We start from the raw sequence: 24,550 nt of genomic DNA, 5'->3' as shown, positions 1-24,550 counted from the left end.
AACAGGTAAACAGCAAGGCCCTACTGCAGAGCACAGGGAATATATTCAATACCTTGTAATGGCCTATAATGAAAAAGAATACATATATATATATATATATCTGAATCAGTAGGCTATACACCAGAAAGTAACACAACATTGTAGATCAATTGTATCCCAATATTTACAAATTTTTCAAAAGAAGAAAATAAAGACTGTGCAACTCAAAAAAAATGAAGGTGGAGGAAGTCTGGTGGTTCCTCGGCAAGTTAAACATAGAGTTACGCATCACCCTGCAGCCCCACCCCTGGATGTATGCTCACGAGGAATGAAAATGGGCGTTCAAATGAATACTGACACATCCATGCTCACAACAACACTATTCACAAGAGCAAAAACACACATAATATAAAATGCACCATTAGGGAAGCAACTGAAATGTCCATCAACAAATGAACGGGGAAATAAACTGTGGCCCATCCATTCAATGGAATAGAGTTCAGGCCTAAAAAGGAATGAAGTTCTGTAGATGCTGTGACGTGGATGAACCTTGAAGATGTGATGCTGAGTGAAGTAAGTCAGATACAAAAGGCCACGTACTGTATGATTCCATGAATGTGCAATGTCCAGAACAGACAAATGTGCAGAGACGGAAAGCGGACTGGCAGTTGCCAGGCACTGAGAGGGAAGTGGGGGTTGGGGAGTGACCCATTAATGGGGACAAGGTTTCCATGGAGGGAGATGGACAGTGGTGACGGTTGCACAACACTGTGAATGTACTAAATGCCACTGAATGGTACACTTTAAATGGCAGAAACGGTGACTTTCATGTAACACGATTTTTACCGAAATCATTAAAACAGAAGGCTACCACTCTAGTGGGGATGCCGATGTGGGAGGCTGAGCGTGGGTGGGGACAGGGCGTACACGGGAAATCTGTGTACCTTCCCCTCAGTTCTGCTGTGAACCTGAAACTGCTCTAAAAAATAAAGTTCATTTAAGAAAAAAAAAAGGAGGGGAAGGGTATCGCTCAAGAATGCATGCTTAGCATGCACAAGGTCCCTGGGTTCAATCCCCAGTACCTCCTCTAAAAATAAATAAATAAGTAAACTTAATGACTCCTCCCTAAAAAAAAGAAAAAAAAAAAAAAAGGAATAGAGGAGGAAACAGGAATGAAGGAGGGACCGGGAGAAGGGAAGGAAGGGAAAGAAAGCCCTCATTGCTCACACCTGTCCTGTGGTGCTAAGCCGCCTCACCACGCCCCCTTGTGGCGGCTGAAGTTTGGGGGTGGCCTTGGAGAGAACTGGGGTGCCTCATTCTGTCCCTTGTAAAGCTAGCAGATACGGCTTCTGTTATGGACTCTCCACTGAGGTTGTAAAACTTCCCCAGGACCTTCTTTCATCCCCGGTGCTCCATCGTCTGCTTGAGCATCTGGGAGAAGCCTAGACGCTGAGCTGATCACGGACAGTTCATCTTCCAGGCAACACTCAAACCTCTTCCCAAATGGGAGCCTCCATGACTCTTTTCTGTTTCTCCACCTATTTCCTAAACAGTTTTCCATGTCCTACCATCATGTGTGTGTGTATATATATATACACACACACATATATACACACATATATATGTATATATATATATGTATTTTTTTTTTTTACCATTTTAACCATCTTCCAAGCGTACAGTTCAGTGGCGTTAAGTACACTCACAGTGCTGTGCCACCATCCCCACCGTCCTTCTCCAGAATGTTTTCATCTTCCCAACTGAAACTCTGTGCCACTTAGGCAGCAACTCCCCATTCCCCCTCCGCCGGCCCCTGGCAACCCCCATTCTGCTTTCTGTCTCTATGAATTTGATTGCTCTAAGGACCTCACATAACTGGCATTGTATGACTGGCTAATCTCATTTAGCGTAAAGTCTTTGAGATACACCCATGTTGCAGCATGTGTCAAAATTCCCCTCCTTTCTACAGCCGGATAGTATCCTGATGTATGGACGGGCCATATGTTGCTTTCCCATTCATCTGTGGACAGACGTCTGGATTGTTTCCACATTTTGGCTACTGGAATAGTGCTGCTACGAGCATGCATGTACCATAACTATTTTTAAATGTTATACAGTTTAAAAGTCAACAGTCCTGTGCATCTGCTGCTGCAGAAATCTTGGATTCTAAGAGCAAATCAGTCAATCTCTCATGAGGATGAGGACCAAGGGACAGCCCTTTACCTGTTCAGTCAGACGGACAAGCTGTATCTGATAACAGAGTCTCCTGTGAAAAACGTCATATGTTTCTTGTATAAATTCTTTCATTATTGTAATTAGATCTACACAAATCAAAGTTGTCTTTTCACCATCTGTGTATATAATTTTTTTTTTTAAGTGGCACCCAGGTCCTTTAACGGTTTGTCGCAGCTTTGGGCATTCCGTATCCAATTGTGCCTTTCCCTCTGCCTCCACCGTGGCTAATAATTAGCAGCCACAGTTCAACCCCAGCGAAGGGTGAGGTAACCAGGATAAACAGTAGACGCTGTCCTGGGGGACAAAGTCCCCAACCACGATACAAAGGACTTGGAGAAATGTTTTTCTTCTTGAAAATGATGTTGTCAGTGGAGTCCTGAAAGAGGTCCCAACTGTGTTATGGGAAAGTGAAAATAATGTTTAAATTAAAGCTATTCTGAGAGACCGTTATTCACCCAGCAGACAAGCCAAGATCAAAGTGCGAGGAGCCCCCGTGCTGGCCAGGGTGTGGGGTAACAGGAGTTGTTGACTATTGTCGGCAGAGTGTAAATTTGTATAACCTCTTTGGAGGGGGACTCGGCAAAGTCTGTCCAGATTTAAAATGCATGTGCCCTTTGATCCGGCAAATTCCCTTGAGAATCGAGCATATCTATCAGATATGCACGCACACACGGGCAAAGATCTATGCATAAGAAGAGTCTGTGTTGCACCGATTATCACAGCAAAATACTGGAAGCAATGGGACTACCCACCAGCAGGGGATTGCTTAACCACATCTGGCTCATCCCACCAGCACCGTCCAACCGAACTTTCTTCGATGGTAGAAATGGTCTGTGTCTGCCTTGTCCGGGGTATTAGCCCCAGTCAGATCTTTCTGCTTCGCACTTGACATGTGGCTGGTGCAACTGACGAACACATTTCATTTAATTTTAATTAATTTAAATTTAAATAGCTTCTTGGAGTCGAACCTGTGACAACTCGGCCTTGTCTTTCCTTTTTTCCATACCAATGAGTTATCCCTGAGACTCCCGAACATGCGATCCAGCAGACCATCCCTGAGGCCCTGGGTCTGATGGAAGCGCTTCACCACTCAGCCCAGCAAGGAGGTAAAATGCTGCTTGTTGGAACTGGTGCCTGATGCAGATGTTTTGGGTCCTAAGTGCCAAGAGCTGTGGTCAGAGCGGTAAAACAGAAAAAGCCGCGGTCTTCGTGGTGCATTAGCGGGGATCTGAGGGCAAAGCAGTTAAGAGCATGGAGCTGGGCAATGCCACTCCTGGGTGTAAATCCGAAAAAAACAGAAACACTGATTCAAAAAGATACACGCACCTAACGTTCACAGCAGCCTTCCTTACAATTGCCAAGATAAGGAAGCAAGCTCAGTGCCCACCGACAGATGTATGGATAAAGAAGATGTGGTGTAGACATACCATGGAATAAAAAAAGAGTAAAAATTTGCCATTTGCAGCAACATGAAAGGACTTGGCATTGTGCTAAGTGAAATAAGTCAGAGAAAAGACAAATACTGTACAATATCACTTCTATGTGGAATCTAGAAAATATAACAAGCTAGTGAATATAACAAAAAATAAGCAGGTTCACAGATAGAACAAACTGGTGGTGACCAGTGGGGGAGGGAGGGGCAGCATGGGGGCGGGGGAGCGGGAGGGACAAACTGCTGGCTGTAAGATAGACTCAAGGATGTATTGTACAAAACAGGGAATATAGGCAATATTTTGTAATAACTCTAAATGGAAAGTAACTTTTTAAAAACTGTAAGGCGGGGAGGGTATAGCTTGGTGGTAGAGCACATGCTTAACATGCATGAGGTCCTAGGTTCAATCCCCAGCACCTCCTCTAAAATAAATAAATAAGTAAAACTGATTACCTCGCCCACCAAATAAAAATAAAAACTGTATAACAAAATACAAAAAAAAAATCAATACAAATATATAACATGAAAAAAAAACAAACAGCATGGAGCTGGAGCCAGATTGCCCGGTGCCCTCACTGTATCTCTCTGTGCCTCAGTTTCCACATTCTTAAAATCTGAACGCTCACCGTGCCTTGGTTGCAGAGTTGCTAAGAAGTTCCCTATTAAAGTGAGCCCTGTGCGTTGTGAGGCCTGAGCGCATGCTGGTTAGCAGCATCCTCATGGGTGGGGGAGCGAACAGCAGGCACATACCCGACCAGTGAGAAAACCCCAGCTGCTGAGAAGTGCCCGGAAAGACCTAGGAAGAGGGTGGGTCATGGGATGAGCGCGCCACTAACTGGGGGCTCGTGCGCTGGTTTAAAAGGGTGGTCGTGGAAGGAAGGGTTAAGTTGGGACCTGAAGGAGGCACGGCCACCTAACCACACTTTCTCAGTCTTGCGCCCGAGGTACACTGCTGGGGAGTTTGGTGCCCCGTCTGTCCTGACCCCTGAGGTCAGCTCCCTGGGTCTGACATCACCAAGGCAACCGGGGACTGGAAGGGTCTGAGGATGACAGTGAAGTTGACCATTCAGAACAAACAGGCTCAGAAAGAGGTGGTACTTTCCGCCTCTGCTCTGCTCATCAAGGTACTGTGGAGAGGCAGAACGCACGGTGGGAGTGCCCTCTGATGGGACTGCCAACACTGCCCGATAGGTGCAGCACCAGTCGTTAGTCAGAGAATCCTCTAGAACTGTTAAGAGACCCTGGGGACGGTCCGGTCCGTGAGCTGCAGTGTTGATGGCCACACCATCATGACATCAGAGATGACATCAACAGTGGTCACTGTGGAATTCCCAGCTAGTTAAGAACTAGAAGGGAAAATGTTTCAATAAAGGCTCATTTAAGTAAATAAATAAAGGATCATTTGACAACCAAACAGGGAAAAAAAGAGAGAAATGAAGGCGATATAATAACGAATGCAAAACATGAACCTTTACTGGATCCTGGCTCAAAAAATAAATCAGCTGCACTGACATTCTTGGGATGATTCAAGAATCTGAATGTAGACTAGATTGTAGATAATACTGTGATTTTTTTTATTAGATGATAATAGTATGATTACATAAGGGAATGTCCCTCTTGGGAGGGCCAAGTGGGGAAAAAACAGTATTTAGGGATATAAATATGATTGCAATTTACTTTCAAACAATTCAGCTAGATAGATAAAGTCAATACGGCGAAATGTAACGATTGAATCCAGGGGGAGGTTTTCTTAGACTATCGTGTTATTCTTCCAACCTTTCGGTAGGTTTGGAAATTTTTATCATAAAATGTCCGAAGGGAAGGTTGCAAGCAGTGCTGTGCGATGTGCCTCCCCCGATGGAAATAGCTTTTCTCTGGGTCTTGGTTGGGAAATGGATGGACTGACCGGTGCCCCCGCTTTGCCGGCACCCGCTGAGCCGCGGTGAGCGCGCTCCGGGGGGCCCGCCGCTTGCCAGGCCCAGGGCGCGGCCTATCCTGCGCCGCAGGGCCGAGAAGGGAGGCCCCGGGGGGGAGGTCACCCGTGGAGCATACAGCTGTGGCTGCTCCACTTTGCAGTTTCCTTTTATTACTTCTACGTCTGACTTTAAAAAAAAAAAAAAGTATAGCCCTGGCTGCACTGAGGAAAGAGCTGGGTTTCTGGGACAGCACAGGGAAGTCAAACAGCAGCCCAGAGAAGCCGTGAACAGCGCGGCAAGAGGTCACTGGCAGACCGCCCCAGGGCAGTAGGCCGACTATTTGCACAGGTTCGTGGAAAGAGTAGGGGTCCCTCAGAAACCCCCAGAAATACCAGAGAAGGGGAACTGGGGGGAAGCGGCCTTCCTAGCGGCGACCTCGCCCGGTGCAGGAAAGACTTTCGCCATGTGGGCTGTCAAAGAAACAAGTATGCGCTGATCTTTGTTTCCTGGCAAAACTTGTGTTCTATCCACCAGAGGGAAGAGGGTATTAAGAACTGGAAAACAAACAGATCCTACAGTTTCAACAGCAACAGAATGAACGAGCAGGTCACCCAGTGCTGACCGAAGACGGCCAGTCTGTCGCGGAGGCCTCTGGGAAAGGTTTCCTTGCTCCTGGTAAGAGCCACAGGAAAGAGATGTCACCTCGTCTTCCTCTGGGCATCGTCGGGTCTGCAGTGAGGTGTCTGGAACGGCTCAGCCAACTTGCTGAGGAAACCTCAGGGCATTTGAGGGAAAAAAAGACCACAGAGAGGAGGTCAGAGCCCCAGTTCTGAGTGTCTTCTTGTAAAGATAACGTATTCCTCCACGGTTTAGGCCAATTGGTTGAGCTTTCTGTTACGGGGAGCATCCTGAGACAATAGGGGTTCAATAACGCTTTGATTAAACGGATGCCTACGTTTGCCAAAAATAAGATCGCAAATAGAAACTGGTTAACTTACTATTTTTTTTTTTTTTTAATATATTTGAACTCACTCTTCCTTGTCTGGTTAGAGACCACTTCCCCCATTCAATGATAGCAACACTTTGAAACAGTGGCTCCCAAACCTGGCTGAACTTTAGAATTCACTAGAATTTTCTTTTTTTTTCAGTAGTGATGCCTGGGCCCGCTTCCGACCAGAGTATGTATTGTGAGCCCTCCAGCCCCGTCTCCCCACGAGCTCGCTTGCACTTTAGCTCTGTTTGTCTCCCTTCTGGTCCTCAAATCTTCCAAACACTTTGCCAGCAACAGGGCTTCCGCACTATTTTCTGCCTCTTCTCCTCTTCCGAGTCTCACTTAAACAGTCTCTTCCCAGAAAGCCTCTCCTAACTGTTCGATCACAAGTAGGATCCCAAACCTCTCCTGTTCAATCTGATTGCCTCTGCTGCCATGGGTAATTGTTGTTTGTTCTCAAATGAAGGAACAGAGCTATCACTTGAATAGAGAGCTCTCATATAAAAATTAGAAAGAGCTATGAAATTTCAGAGAAGAGAGATAATTTCCATTTGGGGCTGCCAAGGAAGGCTTTGTGAGATCTCAGAGTTAGGTCTTGACATTGGCTGGGATTTGATTTGTTTCAGGTGGAAGTCGTGGTGTTTTAGAAAGAGGAAGCAGCTGGAATCAAAGAAGGAGGCAGAAAATGGCAGGGAGCATATGGGAAAAAAGAAAGTGGCCAGCAGATAAAAGAGAAGCAGGGAGAAGAGCATTTTAAAAGGTTAGAGCTGATAAGATAATGTAAGAAAGAGAGAGTCTACGTTCAACAATAGCTACATTAGATGCTCTGAAGCCATTCCAGCTGGGACGCAGAAGGAGGTGGCTTCAGAACTCTCAGGAAAAGGATAAAGTAAAAGGCATCTCGGGGAACCGTAAATAACTTTCACTGTTGAGTAAACATCCCTCGGTAAGAAATAAAGGTAAAAGCGAATTGCCTGGTAAACCACAGACGCTTGGGAGCGCTGCAGGCTTCATGACTAAGCCGGCCTGTCCCAGTAGCTCCCTCTTCTGGCAGAGATAAGCACCGCACACTAGTGCTGACATCCTCGAATTAAAAGGCACTTGCCAATCTCTAAACATTCCTCTATGAGGACCATATTTATAACTTGACGAGGATTTTGTTGTTTTCAGATAAAACATAAAGTTACTTTCTAGTTTACTTTAACTAAATATGAGCCACACACTTTTCTTCTGATTTATTCAAGATTCACACAGTCACATCTATATAAGTGAATCCTTACATAGTATTTAACTCATATGTGAAAGCAAATTTTGGGGTGCTTTAAGATTTACCAATTGGTCAATGAAACTGAACAAGTATAGCATCTCTGTTCTTTACCTAGACTCAGAACCCCTTGTTGGTAGAAACACTTCTCACACATCACTATATCACTATTGTTCCTGACATGCTTGTATGCTGGATGGAGGGTGCTGTAAATGTCCACTAGGGATTGCGTTGCTCTGATGGTTTTCTTTATTCTTGAGAAAATTACATAAAAGGTATTTTTTCTTTATACAAAAGGAAAGGATATTACAACTCTGTCAAAACTATAAAACACATAAAGTGAAAAAGCATGGTAAAGGACAGACTGCAAACCAGCATGCTACCTTTTGTATAAAGGGGAATTAATAATTAATAGTTGCTTGTATATGCATAGAACTCTGAAAATGTTCTAGGGGATGTGGAGAAGCAGATGGGATGACAAAACGGAGGGCTTTTCATTATACACTGTTTTTATATGTCTGAAACACATGAATTAGCTACTCAAAAAATTTGATACGAAAATATGAGACAATAACAAATACAGTAATCATTATTATAAAAACATTTTAAGGCTGATTACTTTTAATTATCCCCAAGTGCCTTATTAAATAGAAATTTTGTATTTTCATACTCTTTCAAAATATTAGTATATGAAAGATATGTCTATAAGGATGTGCTTTACAGCATTGTTAACAGCAAAACCCTAGAAACAAATACTGGTGGACAGGTTAAATAAGTCATAGAGCACCTATACAATGGAATGTTAGCTAGAGTATGAAATAAAAAGGATGATGGAGATCTTGATATGCTGGTATGGAAAGATGTCCCTAATTACCTAGTTTAAAAAAAAAAGCTGAAAAGACTATGTTGTGAATTGTCCTATTTGTGTGTGTGTATGTGTATATATATACACATACACACACACAAACATACACATACATATTTACTACATAGGAGGGAAATCCAAAATACCAAACTTTAAAATCACTAGGAAGGGGGGATATAGTTCAAGCAGCAGAGTGCATGCTTAGCATGCATGAGGTCCTGGGTCCCGAGTACCTCCTCTGAAAAATAAACCTAATTACCTACCCCAGCCGGGGGGGGGGGGGGGGGAAATCACTGGGAAGGACATATGGTTAATTACTTGGGAATTTAGTGGACTGACTTTATAAAACACAATGTATGTATACACTGTAATTAGAAACAGTAAGAGGCAAAAATACTTTTTCCTGGTACTAAGCTTGTAAGGAGCTTTCACTTTCTACGTCCTTGATTTTAATGTGTTTGTACCCATCTATAAATTTTCAAAACTTTTCTAGTACTTACACCTGTAATTAGCATTCCTTTCATTAAACTTGACAGGAAGGAGCCAAGTATTTTTCTGTGAGTTCTCCATTGAGCATGCCCACCACAACACCCACACAGCTTTATCAGACTGATGCTCTAAGGCTCCAATGCCAAGATTCTTCTGACTGTGCAGCAGACACAGGCCCTGTTTCTTAGGGCACGCTGGGCTGTAGCAATGAGATGAGCTGGACTCATGTTCTCAAGTGTTAATCAGCCACTGAACCTCTCACATTTGAAGACTTTTAAATTATTACCACTGACCTAGGAACCTTGCAAAGCATGTCCAGCATAGTGGCCATTTTTCTCCCTTTTTAAAAATCTTTTCCTTTTATTTTTAATAAAGGTACTAGAGATTGAACCTGGGTCCTCATGCACACTAAGCATGAGCTCTGCCACTGAGCTACACCCATCACCTAAGTGGTCATTTTCAATATGCTATTGAGGTTTTTCCCCCTATGCTGTGACCACTCATTTTTAATAAGCACCAAACTTACTTAAAAACTACTCACATAGTGACTGGACGTGGTTAGTTGCTGGTGTAGTTCTAGCGATTCTTGTAACGTTGCTCCTCGATCAATGTTGATTCGCGTGGGTGAGTCCTGGAAATCCATGTACTCGTGTCAACAAAGTTAGAAACCACCATAACTAATGGACTTGCCTAAGATTTATGGATTTCTCAAATGGCATTTTCTAGTTTTGATTCCTAAAGCTAGGACTTAAAACTGTTGACTTTAGCTATTTTAGAACTGTTAGTAACACACAATTTCCTCTACATACAAGTTGTATATGGATACCCTAAAGTAGGAGGGTGAGGGTAGAAGTCAGAGGGAGTGAGGTTCTTGTCAGAAAACCACCCCTTGTTTCATTTTTCCATGGGCCTCTGATTTCAGGGGTGCCTACCAACCAGTGCTAAGTCCGTGTATTAAACCAGCTTCCTCACAACTTCTACCTTTGCCTCTAGTTATGACTATGATACTTAACGATAGCACCTGATTGGGTAAATGTCACTACTGTAAAAGACCAAAAGCTTCACCCACTAATTGTACAAACCCGTCTATAAGCACATGAAATTAAGGAATCCTGACATTTCAGCAACAGTTATGACAATTGCTTGAATTCTCTTAAGCAAAAACTAAATTTGTAAACTTTATAGCATAATGCCTAATAAGGAGGCACTTAATAAAAATTAAAGTCACCCTTTTTAAAAAGGAATCTGGTCAAGTGACAACTTTCATTTGAATGACAAAATTCAACTCCACATGAATTTAAACAGAGCTATATAATACTGAAGCTATTTTCAGCAGGTTCCCTTCCAACCACTCCCACCCGCTAATACTTCCTCCCTGCTGGCATTCCAGAAACTCTCCCACTCCCGGGTACCAAATCCAAACTCAGTATTTTTAAAGTCAATGGTTTAAAAGTATATCTACATATGTGTATGTGGAGAAACCTAATGGCAACCTCCAAATTTATCTAGCTTTCATACTCATACATACAGTTCTATATATTAATGCCACCTTTTATTGGTATTTCTTACCTCCTAGTTGATCTGGTAGATCAAAGACCTGACTCCTCACATCCCACCCTAATGGGGAACAACCTTCCTTAAACAGTTATTAAATAAATAAATCACAATATTTGGGAATGCAACAACTTTATTGAAAGAAAAGTGCAATGAAATTTGCCAAAAGCTTAAATGGGAGAATTTAGACACCTCCCCTTAAGCGCAGGACCAAGTGCAGAGTGGATTCCTTCTGGATGTTGTAGTCAGACAGGGTGCGCCCATCTTCCAGCTGTTTCCCGGCAAAGATCAACCTCTGCTGGTCTGGGGGGATGCCCTCCTTGTCTTGGATCTTCGCCTTGACGTTCTCGATGGTGTCACTGGGCTCCACCTCCAGGGTGATGGTCTTACCCGTCAAGGTCTTCACGAAGATCTGCATGCCCCCTCTGAGACGCAGGACCAGGTGCAGGGTGGACTCCTTCTGGATGTTGTAGTCAGACAGGGTGCGCCCATCTTCCAGCTGTTTCCCGGCAAAGATCAACCTCTGCTGGTCTGGGGGGATGCCCTCCTTGTCTTGGATCTTCGCCTTGACGTTCTCGATGGTGTCACTGGGCTCCACCTCCAGGGTGATGGTCTTACCCGTCAAGGTCTTCACGAAGATCTGCATGCCCCCTCTGAGACGCAGGACCAGGTGCAGGGTGGACTCTTCTGGATGTTGTAGTCAGACAGGGTGCGCCCATCTTCCAGCTGTTTCCCGGCAAAGATCAACCTCTGCTGGTCTGGGGGGATGCCCTCCTTGTCTTGGATCTTCGCCTTGACGTTCTCGATGGTGTCACTGGGCTCCACCTCCAGGGTGATGGTCTTACCCGTCAAGGTCTTCACGAAGATCTGCATGCCCCCTCTGAGACGCAGGACCAGGTGCAGGGTGGACTCCTTCTGGATGTTGTAGTCAGACAGGGTGCGCCCATCTTCCAGCTGTTTCCCGGCAAAGATCAACCTCTGCTGGTCTGGGGGGATGCCCTCCTTGTCTTGGATCTTCGCCTTGACGTTCTCGATGGTGTCACTGGGCTCCACCTCCAGGGTGATGGTCTTACCCGTCAAGGTCTTCACGAAGATCTGCATGCCCCCTCTGAGACGCAGGACCAGGTGCAGGGTGGACTCCTTTCTGGATGTTGTAGTCAGACAGGGTGCGCCCATCTTCCAGCTGTTTCCCGGCAAAGATCAACCTCTGCTGGTCTGGGGGGATGCCCTCCTTGTCTTGGATCTTCGCCTTGACGTTCTCGATGGTGTCACTGGGCTCCACCTCCAGGGTGATGGTCTTACCCGTCAAGGTCTTCACGAAGATCTGCATGCCCCCTCTGAGACGCAGGACCAGGTGCAGGGTGGACTCTTCTGGATGTTGTAGTCAGACAGGGTGCGCCCATCTTCCAGCTGTTTCCCAGCAAAGATCAACCTCTGCTGGTCTGGGGGGATGCCCTCCTTGTCTTGGATCTTCGCCTTGACGTTCTCGATGGTGTCACTGGGCTCCACCTCCAGGGTGATGGTCTTACCCGTCAAGGTCTTCACGAAGATCTGCATGCCCCCTCTGAGACGCAGGACCAGGTGCAGGGTGGACTCTTTCTGGATGTTGTAGTCAGACAGGGTGCGCCCATCTTCCAGCTGTTTCCCGGCAAAGATCAACCTCTGCTGGTCTGGGGGGATGCCCTCTTTTTCTTGGATCTTCCCCTTGACATTCTCGATGGTGTCACTGGGCTCCACCTCCAGGGTGATGGTCTTACCCGTCAAGGTCTTCACGAAGATCTGCATTGTCTGTTAGAACAAAAAGACAACACACAAAAAACCCCCAGAGTTCAGCAGGTAAGTCACAGACTAATACACTGTAAGTGCTAAAAACTGAAGTATCACTTTGTACTAGCCAAGGAACTAACTTGCCTAAAATAACCTGACAGGTTTGACAAAAAAGCTCAAAAGCAAGCAAAGTTTCAAACACTTGAGAGAAAAGCACGGAAACCTGAGCCAAGTAAATTCGCGGGTCTCACTTATCCCCCCCCCTCACTGGATGTCTTTCCCCTGTCAACACAGCAGCGTCTACCCTGGCCCAAACCCTGTGTCCCGCGACTGTGAAAAAATCTCCCTACATACACAGCGGCAGGTGGCCCCACCCTCGATTATGAGCCCACATAAGGGGGTGACGTCTTGTAACCGCTACGGGGAGCAGGTCCCTCCCCCCAGAGCGGATGCCGCATGCCTCACTGGCACTGGCAGTTAATGTTCCTTCACCGGGACAGGAAGCCGAGTTCTCGCGCCTGTCAACTGACGAAACATTAGACTCCCCCACACACTGCCCAACACCGTCCAACAAAAAGCTGAGCCCCGCCGCCGCTGAGGCCTTCCGGGCCTCCCGCGTGTCCTCCCCTCGACCCGCTACAGTCGCTCTCCCACCTCAGAGCCCGCTTCATCGTCCGGCTTCTGCCACGAAGAAACTAGGGACGACCGCCATTTTGCTGCGTTCCTCCCCCTCAGGGCCGCCCTGCTTGAGGCGCCCTGGCGACTCAAAGCCTCGGCTGTCCCTCCGCCCGCGGCGGGGAAGTCGACCTCCCGCCCCCCCCCCCCCCCCCCCGCCAAGACCCATCCAGCCCAGACCCCTCCTCACCAAGCGGCGGTGGACGCAGCGAAGACAGAAGAAACGCAGCTAAACTCCCGGGCCTGACGGAACTGCCTGCGCCACACCCGGCGCTACCTTATATAGTCATCGGTAATGCAGCTCCGGTAGATCCCTCCGCAGAAAAGCCGAGAAGGGACTACTTTTCGCAGCACTTCCTGCCCTCTGAAGAGAAAAGCGGTCCCCCAGAATCATCTAATCCGACTCACAAAATGCTATCCTATGAAGACTGGGCTTTGGGGCTGAATCTGGTGGGCTCCGGGTGGCCGACCTGAACGGCTGCGCGGAGGGATCAGCGAGCTCGTTGAGCGCTGCGTACGCTGACGTGGCCTGCGCGGGACTTGCGGGAGGGGGCGGGGTGGCGCGGGAGGTGGGAAAACCCGGCGCGGAGTCCACGGGCGTCCGGAGCGGGCTGTCTCCGCAGCCCGGCCCCCACGCCCCCTCCCCGCAGCCCCGACGGGCCCCGTCGTTCGCGGTCCCGCCCTGGGCGGGCCGGGGTCGGGCCGAGTGCCTGACGCAGGCCGGCGCTCCCCTCGCGCGCACCCCGCCCCGCTCCTCTCCCCCCACCCGCGAAAGCGAGGGGGTCTTAATTCTGGGTCTCTTTTAAGATAACGATAGTGTGTCTGTTTCCCCGAACTCTCGGGTCACCCCCAGCCCGTCGTGAGGGCTCCCCGGGGGCCCGGCCCATCCCCCACCGGGCGGGCAGCCGGACAGGACGAATGATTCGACAAATCTCAGCCGCCGGCCGAGACCCAGGGCCCACCTCAGCCGGGCGGGACCCGCAGGAGCAAAAATAAGTTTCCAAGGAAGAAATGTCTCTGGCAGGTCTGCATTGAATCTTGAAAGACGGAAATTCCACACAACTGTGTAAAAGTCCGCGCTGGACCTGAAAGCTGACAGAACTTTCCAGATTGTTCTTCAGCCTTCCTGTTTTGTGCTTGGCTAGAAACAGGGAGGCATCAGGATTTCAATTCTGCTGGCATTTAGCTGAGCTCAGAAATCAGAAATCAAACCAATTAAGCCTGAGATTTTTTTAAAGGCACTAAAAAAAATAAAAGTAATAAAATAAATAATTAAAGTAAGTAAAAGTGAAAAATAAAAAGGCACTAATTGAATCTAAGGTCTGTATATTCCTGGGGGAAGATAATTAATATCCCAAGTATGAAATTTAGTTCTACAGGCAAATTACATTTCGATGAAAGAGAAAAAGAGCAGCCAGATCCCTTCCACTTTTGTGACAATCTAGTTTGTGATCTCTATACATTGTTTCTTCAGCATATTTTTAAAGTGTTTTCAAATATGTGAACATTATGAAAACTTAAAAGAACTTTTTTGAAGTTTACAGGAAAAACCTCTCTTACGCCCTCAATTTCCCCAGCCACTGTTCTTGCTGGACTTTATAGAAATATTCCTTATTTCTACAAATGAGAGGAGGATGTTTTTAATTTTCACTTTTAAAGCCTTCAAAAAATGTGTATATATGCAAAAGCTGACTAAATACTGGTCTGCCATTAGGAAAAGACTACATTCCTGTTTGAAATTACGAACATCATATTATTTAAACATTATACTTAAAATGTGAATCAAAACAAAACTATGTATTTCCTTTGGTAACCTATGTATTTATGGAAAAGCTCTGACAGGGTTCAAAGCCGATTTTAACCTCTGTCATTGTTAGCATTCTTCAGAGAATGAATTTATTACTGGGAAATTAAAATGAATAATAAAAATAAAGTGTCATTTTTCAGGTTAGCCAGAGACCTGAGTGACTTCCAATACAGATACTTGTGAAGGTTATTTCTAAATTTCTGGAAAGAGACTTTAAAGGAACAGAAAATTCAGGCTCTTCATAAGGTTTTTTACCTCCCTAAATGTCAGAAGTTTCCAGAAGAACTCGAAGCTGACGGTCTTTCTCAGGTGACCAGGCCTGGCTTCTGACCGCACCCTGTTTGCTCTGGGCTGTTCCTTTGCCTGCAAGCCTCGTGACGCATGTTGTTAAAGGCTGAGTCACGAGCTTTGTGACATAGCTTTTTTCAGAGTCCAAAAGATACAGAGCAAAACAGACCTGATTTCAGGCCCAGAGGAGGGAGAGAAGGAGAAAGGGGGGGGGGGGGGGAGAGGCTCAGAGAGTGGGGAACGGGCTGGGGTTATCTCCAAAGGGAAAGCAGAATTCTTATGAGCTGAGAACACTGATGTTGCCTCTGGTGAAAAAAAAAAAAAAATTTCTGTGGAACCCCTGCAGCCCCTAACTTAAGTCCAACAGTGGGTTTTGTCAAAGCAAATAGAAATAAACATTTGTCCAAGGGCACTGAGGGGAGGAGGGAGCGGAAAATGACCTTCCCAAAGAGAAGAGGCGGCGGTTTTTCTAGACCAGCGTGGCTCTCAGCTCTGAGTGATTTGGCCCCTCAGTGGACATTTGGCAATGTCTGGAGGCCTCTTTGGTTGTCACAACTGTGATGTTGGGGGTGAGGGGTGCCACTAGCACCCTTGCAATGTCCTACAATGGACAGTCCGCCACAATACAGAATTACTCGGCCCCCAAGTCAGGAATGCATTGGGCTGACAAGCCCTGCCCTACTGTTGTTGTCACAACTGCTTTTCTCTTTGCTGAGAAGGGCTCCCAGAGTCTAAATGTCCCACTTGGACTCAGGAACTCGGGAATCGGGTATCAAGTCACGCTCCTAAACCTAAAATCCCCTGACCTAGAATGCGGTGTGCTAGAACAGGCCAGAAGCAGGATGAGTCATTGGATCCATTTTGAGTTCCTTCCACCCACTGATCCGTCCTTTGCAGGCGCCCCAGAAGGGATTGCTTCAGAGCTGGCACCAATGGAAGCGTGACAGAGGCCCAGCAACACGGCGGGATTGGCGGGCAGGGTGAACACGTGATGGGCTGAGCTCACAAAGGGCCTGGGTGGTGGGCTGCTGGGGGTTGGACTGGTGCCTGTTTGTCTGCCTGCTTTTCCTCCTCCCCCCAAAGGATTCAGTTCCCTGGAGGTCATAACCTTGTGTGGGACTTAACTCAGCATCATGAGAATGTGCACATAATGACCAGCAAACATTTTTCTCCCAAGAGAAAAGGTGAACTCAGCGGAGTGAGAAAGGTTTGCTCGCTTTGTCATCGGTTATATAACCGTAAAAGGAAGTCAAAGGAATCTGCAGCTTAGAGGGGAGGGGGTGAGAAGCCCTGGGGACTGGTCCTTTTCCTGTATTTGCATTGTGCGGCAGAACACAAACTGCTCCAGCTGAAAAATATACCATTTCATCCCCCACCAGTCAGAAAATCAGACTGAAGTTCCGGTCCCCAAATCTGTCTAGTTTAGGAACCTGAAGTAGTCAGCTGTTGGGTCTTTGTTTTGTTTTTGGTTTTTAAGTTGTTGTTTTTAAATTGTGGCAAAATACACATAACATAAAATGTACCATCTTACCCATTTTCAAGTGTATAGTTCAGTAGTGTTTAGTACATTGTAGAGGAGGGGAAAATAGTTTTCCTTTTACCCTTCTGAGTTCTTAGCTCAGACCCCCTGTAATGAAAGATTAAAAAGAGAAAAATAAATATCTAAGAGTTTATTTAAACATTCACATTTCATGTATACCTGGGAGATATCCCAGGGGGAAAATGTGTCACTCAAAGAGGTGGCTTTAGAATTATGCTTAAATACTATCTTAATAGGGAACGGTGAAGGGGATGGTGGCCTCTTAATGGAGAGTAAGTAATTTCTACTGGGAGAAAACAATAGTTGGAGATATCTGACAGTTTGTGACAAAGTTTGATGTCAACTACAGTTTCTTTGGTTGGTGAGACTCCCAGGGAGGGACTCTTATGACCATTGAATTCCTTTTTAAAGGGTCTGTCTTTGGGTGGATGAACAGAGTTCAGCGAAAATTTCCCCTCTGCATTTGCTGTTTTTCAAGTGCCAACAGCTCAAAATATCAAAGTGGCACGTCTTGGGGTGGCTTATTCTGCTACCCTTTAATTTCACACTGTTGTGCAGTTACCACCACCATCCACCTCCGCTCTTCTTGCAAAACTGAAGCTCTGTACCCATTAAGCACTAACTCCTAACTCCCCCCACCCTCAGCCCCTGGCAGCCACCCTTCTAGCTTCTACCTCTATGAATTTGACTAGTCTTGGTACCTCATGTAATGGGTTTTGTTTTTCTACTTGTGAAATAAAATCTGATTATTGAAAAAACATTTTTTTCAAAGAGTCATAGCCTTTCTAGAAAGCGCCATTACCCTGCACAAGCCTTGCTGTTTCCTCTTATGGTGTTTTTCCCTTGTCACTGAACTATTAGGAATACTTAATTATAATATACAAAGTAAAACAGAAGCTTATGACTAGTTTCATGTTAGGCCTGATAATTTTAGAAATAACCTCAACGTTTTGTGCTCTTAAAACCTGTTGACATTTAGGGAGAAATAACCTTCAGGGAAGTGCATTCCAGGCGGGAGCTGTCACCAGTACTCCACCACCCAACTGGTGAGTCATTTCACAAACTTCAGTTTCATCTCAAAAACAAAGGCTGTGCTGAGTCAGGACCCTCCAGTTCTAAGCTGAGATGTTTTTATGATTTAAAACATGAGGTCAAATCAAATGCAAGATAGGATTTGATGGATGCGGAATTCATGATTACTGCAAAGAACTGAACCCATGGAGTGTAACAGGATCCATTCTTTTAATAAGATATCTTTTATTTTTAATGATAAGGTACTGGGTATAAATGAAGGTATAAACAGTCAGTGCCCCACAGCCACGCATGCATTCCCTCCTGGCCTGTTGCTGATGAAGCAGGAAGCAAAATCTCACCTGCCAGGGCTGCTGGTTTCCTTTTGGGTGGCTTCCTCTGAAAATGGTTGTTAGCGACAGCATAAATACAGGGCAATGGCCAGCACAGACACTCAGACCTTTGAGTGACGTCCATGTTTGCCCTCTGATAGCCAGGAATGAGTCACCCGGCCTCTAGGCCTTTTCCTGCCAGGACACGTAGGGGAAAAAAATCCCTAAATGATCACTGTCACTTTTGCCATGGTTTCAATCATCAAGTGCTTTCACATTTTTCTACTGTCTGCTTCCATTTGCCTCTTCTAACAAAAGGACGTTTGGAGTGTTAGGGGTTTCAAGAAGGACAGATCACGCCAGGGTGACAGTCCCACCTCCAGGTCACAATTACATTCACGGTGCTTGTCCGATGACCATGTGCAGAAAAGAAAAAAAAAATTCTGTTTACAAACCAAAAACAGACTCACAGACATAGAAAACAAACTGTGGTTACCCAAGGAGAAAGGGTGGGGAGTGCTAAATTAGGAGTTGGGGATTAACATGTATACACCACTAACTATAAAATAGATGAACAGCAAGGATCTAATGTAGAGCACAGGGAACTATATTCAATTTCTTGTAGTAACATATAATTGGAGAAAAATCTGAAAAGAAAATATATATGTATGTATGTGTATAACTGAATCACTTTGATGTACACTTGAAACTAATTGTTAATCAACAACACTTCAATAAAAAAAAAAAACAAAAAAAAAAAAACCAAGAAACCCAGAAAGGGAATAGTGGAGATGCCGGGGATCGAACCCGGGGCCTCATACATGCAAAGCATGCGCTCTACCACTGAGCTACATCCCCCTCCCTTTTCCTCCTCTTTTCTGAAATTCTTTGCTATAGTCTATTCTTAAAATTTTTGGCTTTTTCTGGGGGTGGGGGTATAGCTCAGTTGGTAGAGCGCATGCTGAGCATGCATTGAGGTACTTGGTTCAATTCCCAGTACCTCCATTTGAAAAAGAAAAAAAAAAAAAATAGAGAAACCAAAATGAAAAAAAAAAAAAAAAAAAATTAGAACAATGGTGGCACTGGGAATCGAACCCGCGCCTCATACACGCAAAAGCATGAGTTCTACCATTGAGCTACATCCCCTCCCCTTTTATACCACTTCCTGCAGCTCTCTGCTATGATAGTCTATTCGTAAGACTTTTGGTTTTTTCTAAATTAAAAATTTGTGTATTTAAATGGGTGTTAGGGTTTAGCAAAAGCAAACCGAAGCAAAGCGTTGTGTATTTCCCAACTAGGCTCGTCCTTCATAGCTTTACAGCCGAACTACTAGCTGACACCAGAACCAAGGAACAAAGGGAGACAGACCTATTCTTTTTAAATTTTTTAAAATTGAAGTATAGTTGACTTACAATGTTGTGTCAGTTTCTGGTGTACAGCAGAGTGATTCAGTTATACATATATCTTATTTTTCCTATTCTTTTTCATTATAGGTTATTACAAGATAGTGAATAGAGTTCGTGCTATACAGTAAGACCTTGTTATTTATGTATTTTATATATAGTAGTGTGTACATGCTAATCCCAAACTCCTAATTTATCCCTCCCCTCCTTTCCCCTTTGGTACCCGTAAGTTCTTCTATGGAGACAGACCAGTTCTTGAATGTTGCTCCTTGCAGCCAGTCAAGAAGAAAAGAGAATAAAAGAGTTTCTTTCCAATAAATAAGGGTGTTCGTTGCCCGTCCACCCAGAAATCTCTGGTTTCCTGTTTTTTAAAACCATTCCCAATCGTTGGTGACTTTGAGGTTTACAAGACCTTTTTATTCTGCCACAAGAACTCTGAATATAAAAATGAGCAAATTAAGAAGAAACAGATCCAGCCCTCACCCCTCCCCAAATCATGGCTTAAACGCTGAGACAAGAATCTTTTTGCAATAGTTCACTGAAAGGGGCCATTTCTTAACTGCCAGCACCTGTCCCTTCCAGAGTGCTCAAGCAGCACCCAGGGGAGAGAAGTCACAATGAGTATGGGGTGTCCTTCGAGTCACCAGAGGGCCACTCAATGGTGAAGGAACAGGTGAGAGGCAAGGAGAACACAGAAAACTGAGGCTGCATCTCCTTCCACCAGCACTTGACATTTCCTGGCAGGAAACAGAGTCACTATGATGGAGAGAACTCACCCCAAAATGTCCTGCCACCTAAGTCCCTGCTTAATGATCTCCCTTACACTCTGCTGATGTCTGAAACCCTGCCCAGTAAAGTCCCCAGTGAGCTGGTGCTCGGGTCACTGGACCCAGCAGCTGGGATTTCAGTATGTCACCTCTCTGGGCCTCATCTGTGAAATGGAGATTTGAACAGTACCTACGTGATAGGGTGGGCGTGAGCACGGAGTAAGTTACACGTAGAGGGTTTAGAACAGTGCCGGGTTCGAGGCCCGTGCTCTGGAACGCGAGTTCTCATGATTACAGAATCTGTTATTACATGAACTCCAGCGAAGGGTCCCTCATATTCACCCTAGGCGTGAACTGACCCTTTGCTGATGCTGCTTTGGTGAAACAGAGAAAGAGCAGGAGGGCGATGGGGTGAGGTGTGGAATGGGGCCCATCGAAAGCATCCTCTGTCCTTGTTCCCCTAGTTCAAGGGATCGGCCTTGACAGAGACCTCAGCCACTGAAAGAAAGGTGGATGGCCCCAGATGGGCGTACCTTGGACATGGTTTGGGAGCAAGCTAAGGGGCTATAGTCGGTTCAGCAGGTGCCCTGCGTGCTTTCTTGCCAGACTGTTCTGCTCCAAACAAACCCGATTATGTTTCTTTTCTGCGTAAAACTTAGAATCAAATCCATCCTCCTAACTGTGGCCTTTAAGGCCCTCTGTGATCTGGCCTCTGTTCACTTCTCTAATGTCCCTCCCTTACCCCTCTCCTCCTCCTCACGGGCACTCTAGCCACATCTGCCTCCTTGCTGTTCCTCAAACATGCCAGGCTCCTGTGCACCTCAGAGCCTTTGCACTTGCCCTTCCCTTTGCCTGGAATGCTGTTCCCCAGATCTTCTCATGATTGCCTCCTCCTCATTGTCCAGGCCCTCAGAAAGGCCTTCCTGGCCACCTCTCTAAAGGGGCATGTGAATCCCACACATTCCCTGTCACATCCCTTTTCATTTGTTTTGTTTTTCTGCATTTATTACTCTGAGAACCTGTTTTTATACTATTTGCTGACTGTCTGTGTCCCTCACTTGGTCGTAAGCTCAGTAGGCAAGGGCCTTGTCTATGTGTTTCCTGCCATATCCGCAGTGCCTGGAACAGTGCCTGGCACATAATAAGTATTCAGTAAATATTTGTGGAATTAATGTGAAAAAAATAAATGAACAGACAAATGAATGAAGAATAGGAGCCTGGAAGGAAGATAGCTATATTCAGGAAGCTGAGTCTGCAATTGAATTAAGACAAGAAAAAGTTTCAATTTGGAATGTTCCTTTCTCCTGTCTCAAATCCATAAAGATTTTCTGAGGCCAGAGCAAGATATAAGATGATGGTATATTTGCAGCGGAATGAGCATTTCCTGGCCTTAGGAGTTGATAGTCTTATTCTGGGAAGTGATCAGATAAACCAAACACTCCGCAGTGCTGACCGCCTGCAGGAAGGTTTGCAGAAAGTCTTTCATTTTCTCTTAACCGTGTGTGACATTATGTGACATGAGGGAGCTAGTACATGACTGGGATCAAGCAAGCCAATCGCCGGACCAAACCCCGCTTGCTTGACAGGTTTCTCCTTTTCGAGAAGAGTAAGGAATTTTTATGAAAGTGGAAGAATTTGGGAGAGAAATGAAAACACACCGAGGTTAAAAGAAGCAGCCTCCCCGTCGGGGAATCGAACCCCGGTCTCCCGCGTGACAGGCGGGGATACTCACCACTATACTAACGAGGACTAGCTCTCGGAAAGCACTTTCAATACTCTTCTTAAAGGTGTACTCAGCTTTCCCAAAATACAAACATGTTCCGAATGATTAAATGTTTGATATTTTCCTACAAAACTAAAGTAGGAAAAGTCCCATTTTATTTAATTCCATTTTAAGAGGCCTTTTCCTGGTAGGTCCATGATGTAGCCCTCAGGGTTCAAAGAGGAGAAATTAACAAACTGCAAAAATTAGTCTAACAGATGTCTACAAACAACAGCTGTCTAACAGGGGTTAAGTGTTTTATGAAACAAAAGAAACGGAGTCATGAAAAACCTGGCAGATTTCTCCAGTCGGGGGCGGGGGCGGGGGGATTGAGAGGAAGTTTCCATACCGTTTGATACTGCTCACAGCCTGTTTCAAATAAAGAAAGTAAAACCCCTTTATAAATTGAGGGGAAAAAAAAAATCACTCTACCTTGTTTTCACCCGTCACATAGTGGGGAAAAGAAAACACCAGTTGCCGAAACCCGGGATCGAACCAGGGACCTTTAGATCTTCAGTCTAACGCTCTCCCAACTGAGCTATTTCGGCGGCTGCTGGCGCTGGGGTGCGCTTTTGTCCTCCTTGTCGTCTAACTGCCGTGGGTCCTCGACGTGGTAATCCGGTGCCGCGAGACCAGAATCAGCAGGAGTGCGTGACTGCCCGGCTAGCCCCGCCCCCGCCCCGCCCCTCTCGTCCTTCATCACCACCGCCTCCGGGAAGGCTTCCCTGATCACCCCTCCCAACGCGACCCCAGCACTTTATTGTTTACTGTTAGCTTAGGTATTGTTTTCCTTGTCCATTATCTGTCACCCAAGGTGGGAGGGTGACGGACCCATGAGGGGCAAGGAAGTCTTCTGCCTCGGTCACTGTCGTCTCCCTCAAAGCCTACAACAGCACCTGGCACCCAATAGGTGCTTTCAAAATATTTGTTGAATTGACTTAAATAAATGAATTGAATGAACGAATCCTACCTGGCTCAGAGGTCTGCTTTCTCGAGTTCCCTTCTCTGTGCAAAGGTGTAGATCCCCAAGCAGCCCAAGGGGTGGCAGGGATGCTGACTACACTGAGGCATGTAGGAGGACGCATGGGCCAGAATGTGGCTTTCCTTTGGGCAATGAGTGACCCAGATCCGGCCTCCAAGCAAGGCACCTGCTTAGCCTCAAGACTCTAAGAAATCAACAGGTCAGCAGGTTTGGCTCCCTCTGCTTTCCTGTCCTTCGGGAAATGAGTGGGTGGGGAGCGTTGTCTGGGAGAGCAAGTAGGAAGGTAGGTCCCTCATGATGTGAAATCATTTAAAAAAAAGAAGTGTTTGCCAAGCACCTATGTGACCCTCTGACTCAGTCACCAGTACAGTAACAAAATAGTTCTTTATAATAGAAATGCTAAGAAGCAAAATAAATCGTAGTGATGGGGTGGAATACCTGGGATGGGGGCAGTAAGAGAAGACGAGGGCTGAGAAGATTTGGAGAATGAAGAGCTGGTTGAGGAAGAGCCTCTGGGATGGTGGCAACAACTGATGAAAAGGCCCTGAGGCTGAAACACGGGGTGAGGGGCAGTTGTAGGACTAGAAAGAAAGTCAGTGTGGAAGCGGTGAAGAGGGTGAGGGGGAGAGAACAGGAAGCAAGGACACAGAGGTGGGCAGAGGCCAGATCTCGCTGACCTTGAAGGCCAAAGTGAAGGGTTTGTAGTTCTTTCTGTGTTGGAGAGCCGCCGGGGAGTGAGTGATGGTATGATTTACGTCTTAAAGTCTCCCCTGGCTGCTGTATGGAAAATGAACAGGATGGGCTAAAATGGCAGCAGGGAGACCAGTGAGGTGGCTCCTGGAATAGTCTGGGCGGGAGCTGACGGTGTCTTAGAGCTGGGAGGCAGTGGAGGGCTTGGTGAAGGGATGGACTTGGGTTAGGGTTTGGAAGGCGGGCAGGACATGTTGATGGATTTGACGTGAAGAATAAGGGGAAGGAAGGGATGAAGGATGACACCCAAGGGTTGCCTGGGCAACTGGGTGGATGGTGGATGCCCTTGACCCTGGGCAGGAGCACTGCTGAGTGAGTAAGGGCATCAGGACATCTGTCACAGACATGTTCCATTTCGAGATGCCCATTAGACTTCCAAATGGGAACACAGAGCCAGCCAATTTCCTGAGCTTCCTGGAGCAAACCAGAGACCTCTAAACGTCTCCAGCCCCAACATTATGGGCCAAACTGTGTCACTTCCTCCACATTGATATGCTAAAGCCCTAACCCCCAGTATCCCAGAATATGACTGCATGTGGAAATAGGACCTTTAAAGAGGTCATTAAGTTTTAATTTCAGGTGAGTCCTAATCTGGTATGACTGGTATCCTTCTAAGAAGAGGAGAAACACAGACAGCAGAGCAACATGTCAAGACACAGCAAGGAGGCAGCCCTCGGCAAGCCATGGAGAGAGGCCTCAGAAGAAACCAAACGGGGGGTGCCTTGATCTCAGACTTCTGGC

At 46.0% G+C, this 24,550-nt stretch overlaps 1 protein-coding gene, 1 long non-coding RNA gene and 3 other non-coding genes across 5 annotated transcripts; 1 reads left to right on the top strand and 4 right to left on the bottom strand.

Moving 5' to 3' along the window:
• Nucleotides 1-10,840: 10,840 nt before the first annotated feature.
• UBC (ubiquitin C) lies at nucleotides 10,841-13,514 on the bottom strand. The gene is given in 5 exon segments (XM_032471921.1): nucleotides 10,841-11,412; nucleotides 11,415-11,868; nucleotides 11,870-12,096; nucleotides 12,099-12,513; nucleotides 13,358-13,514. Coding segments are annotated over 4 exon segments (1,596 nt in total). The 5' UTR covers nucleotides 12,511-12,513; nucleotides 13,358-13,514; the 3' UTR covers nucleotides 10,841-10,909.
• Nucleotides 13,515-15,993: 2,479 nt separating this feature from the next.
• Nucleotides 15,994-22,947, top strand: LOC116660983. The gene is made up of 3 exons (XR_004316723.1): nucleotides 15,994-16,469; nucleotides 17,782-17,848; nucleotides 22,532-22,947. It is a non-coding gene; the product is annotated as an uncharacterized LOC116660983 (long non-coding RNA).
• Nucleotides 18,932-19,003, bottom strand: TRNAA-UGC. Its single transcript has one exon. It is a non-coding gene; the product is annotated as a tRNA-Ala (tRNA).
• TRNAD-GUC lies at nucleotides 21,993-22,064 on the bottom strand. The gene has a single exon. It is a non-coding gene; the product is annotated as a tRNA-Asp (tRNA).
• On the bottom strand, nucleotides 22,553-22,625 carry TRNAF-GAA. The gene has a single exon. It is a non-coding gene; the product is annotated as a tRNA-Phe (tRNA).
• Nucleotides 22,948-24,550: the final 1,603 nt, after the last annotated feature.

Source organism: Camelus ferus, chromosome 32, assembly GCF_009834535.1.
Source record: "Camelus ferus isolate YT-003-E chromosome 32, BCGSAC_Cfer_1.0, whole genome shotgun sequence".
Lineage (NCBI taxonomy): Eukaryota > Metazoa > Chordata > Mammalia > Artiodactyla > Camelidae > Camelus > Camelus ferus.
The sequence above is the reverse complement of the archived record's forward strand: the minus strand, read 5'-3'. Positions and strand labels throughout refer to the sequence as shown.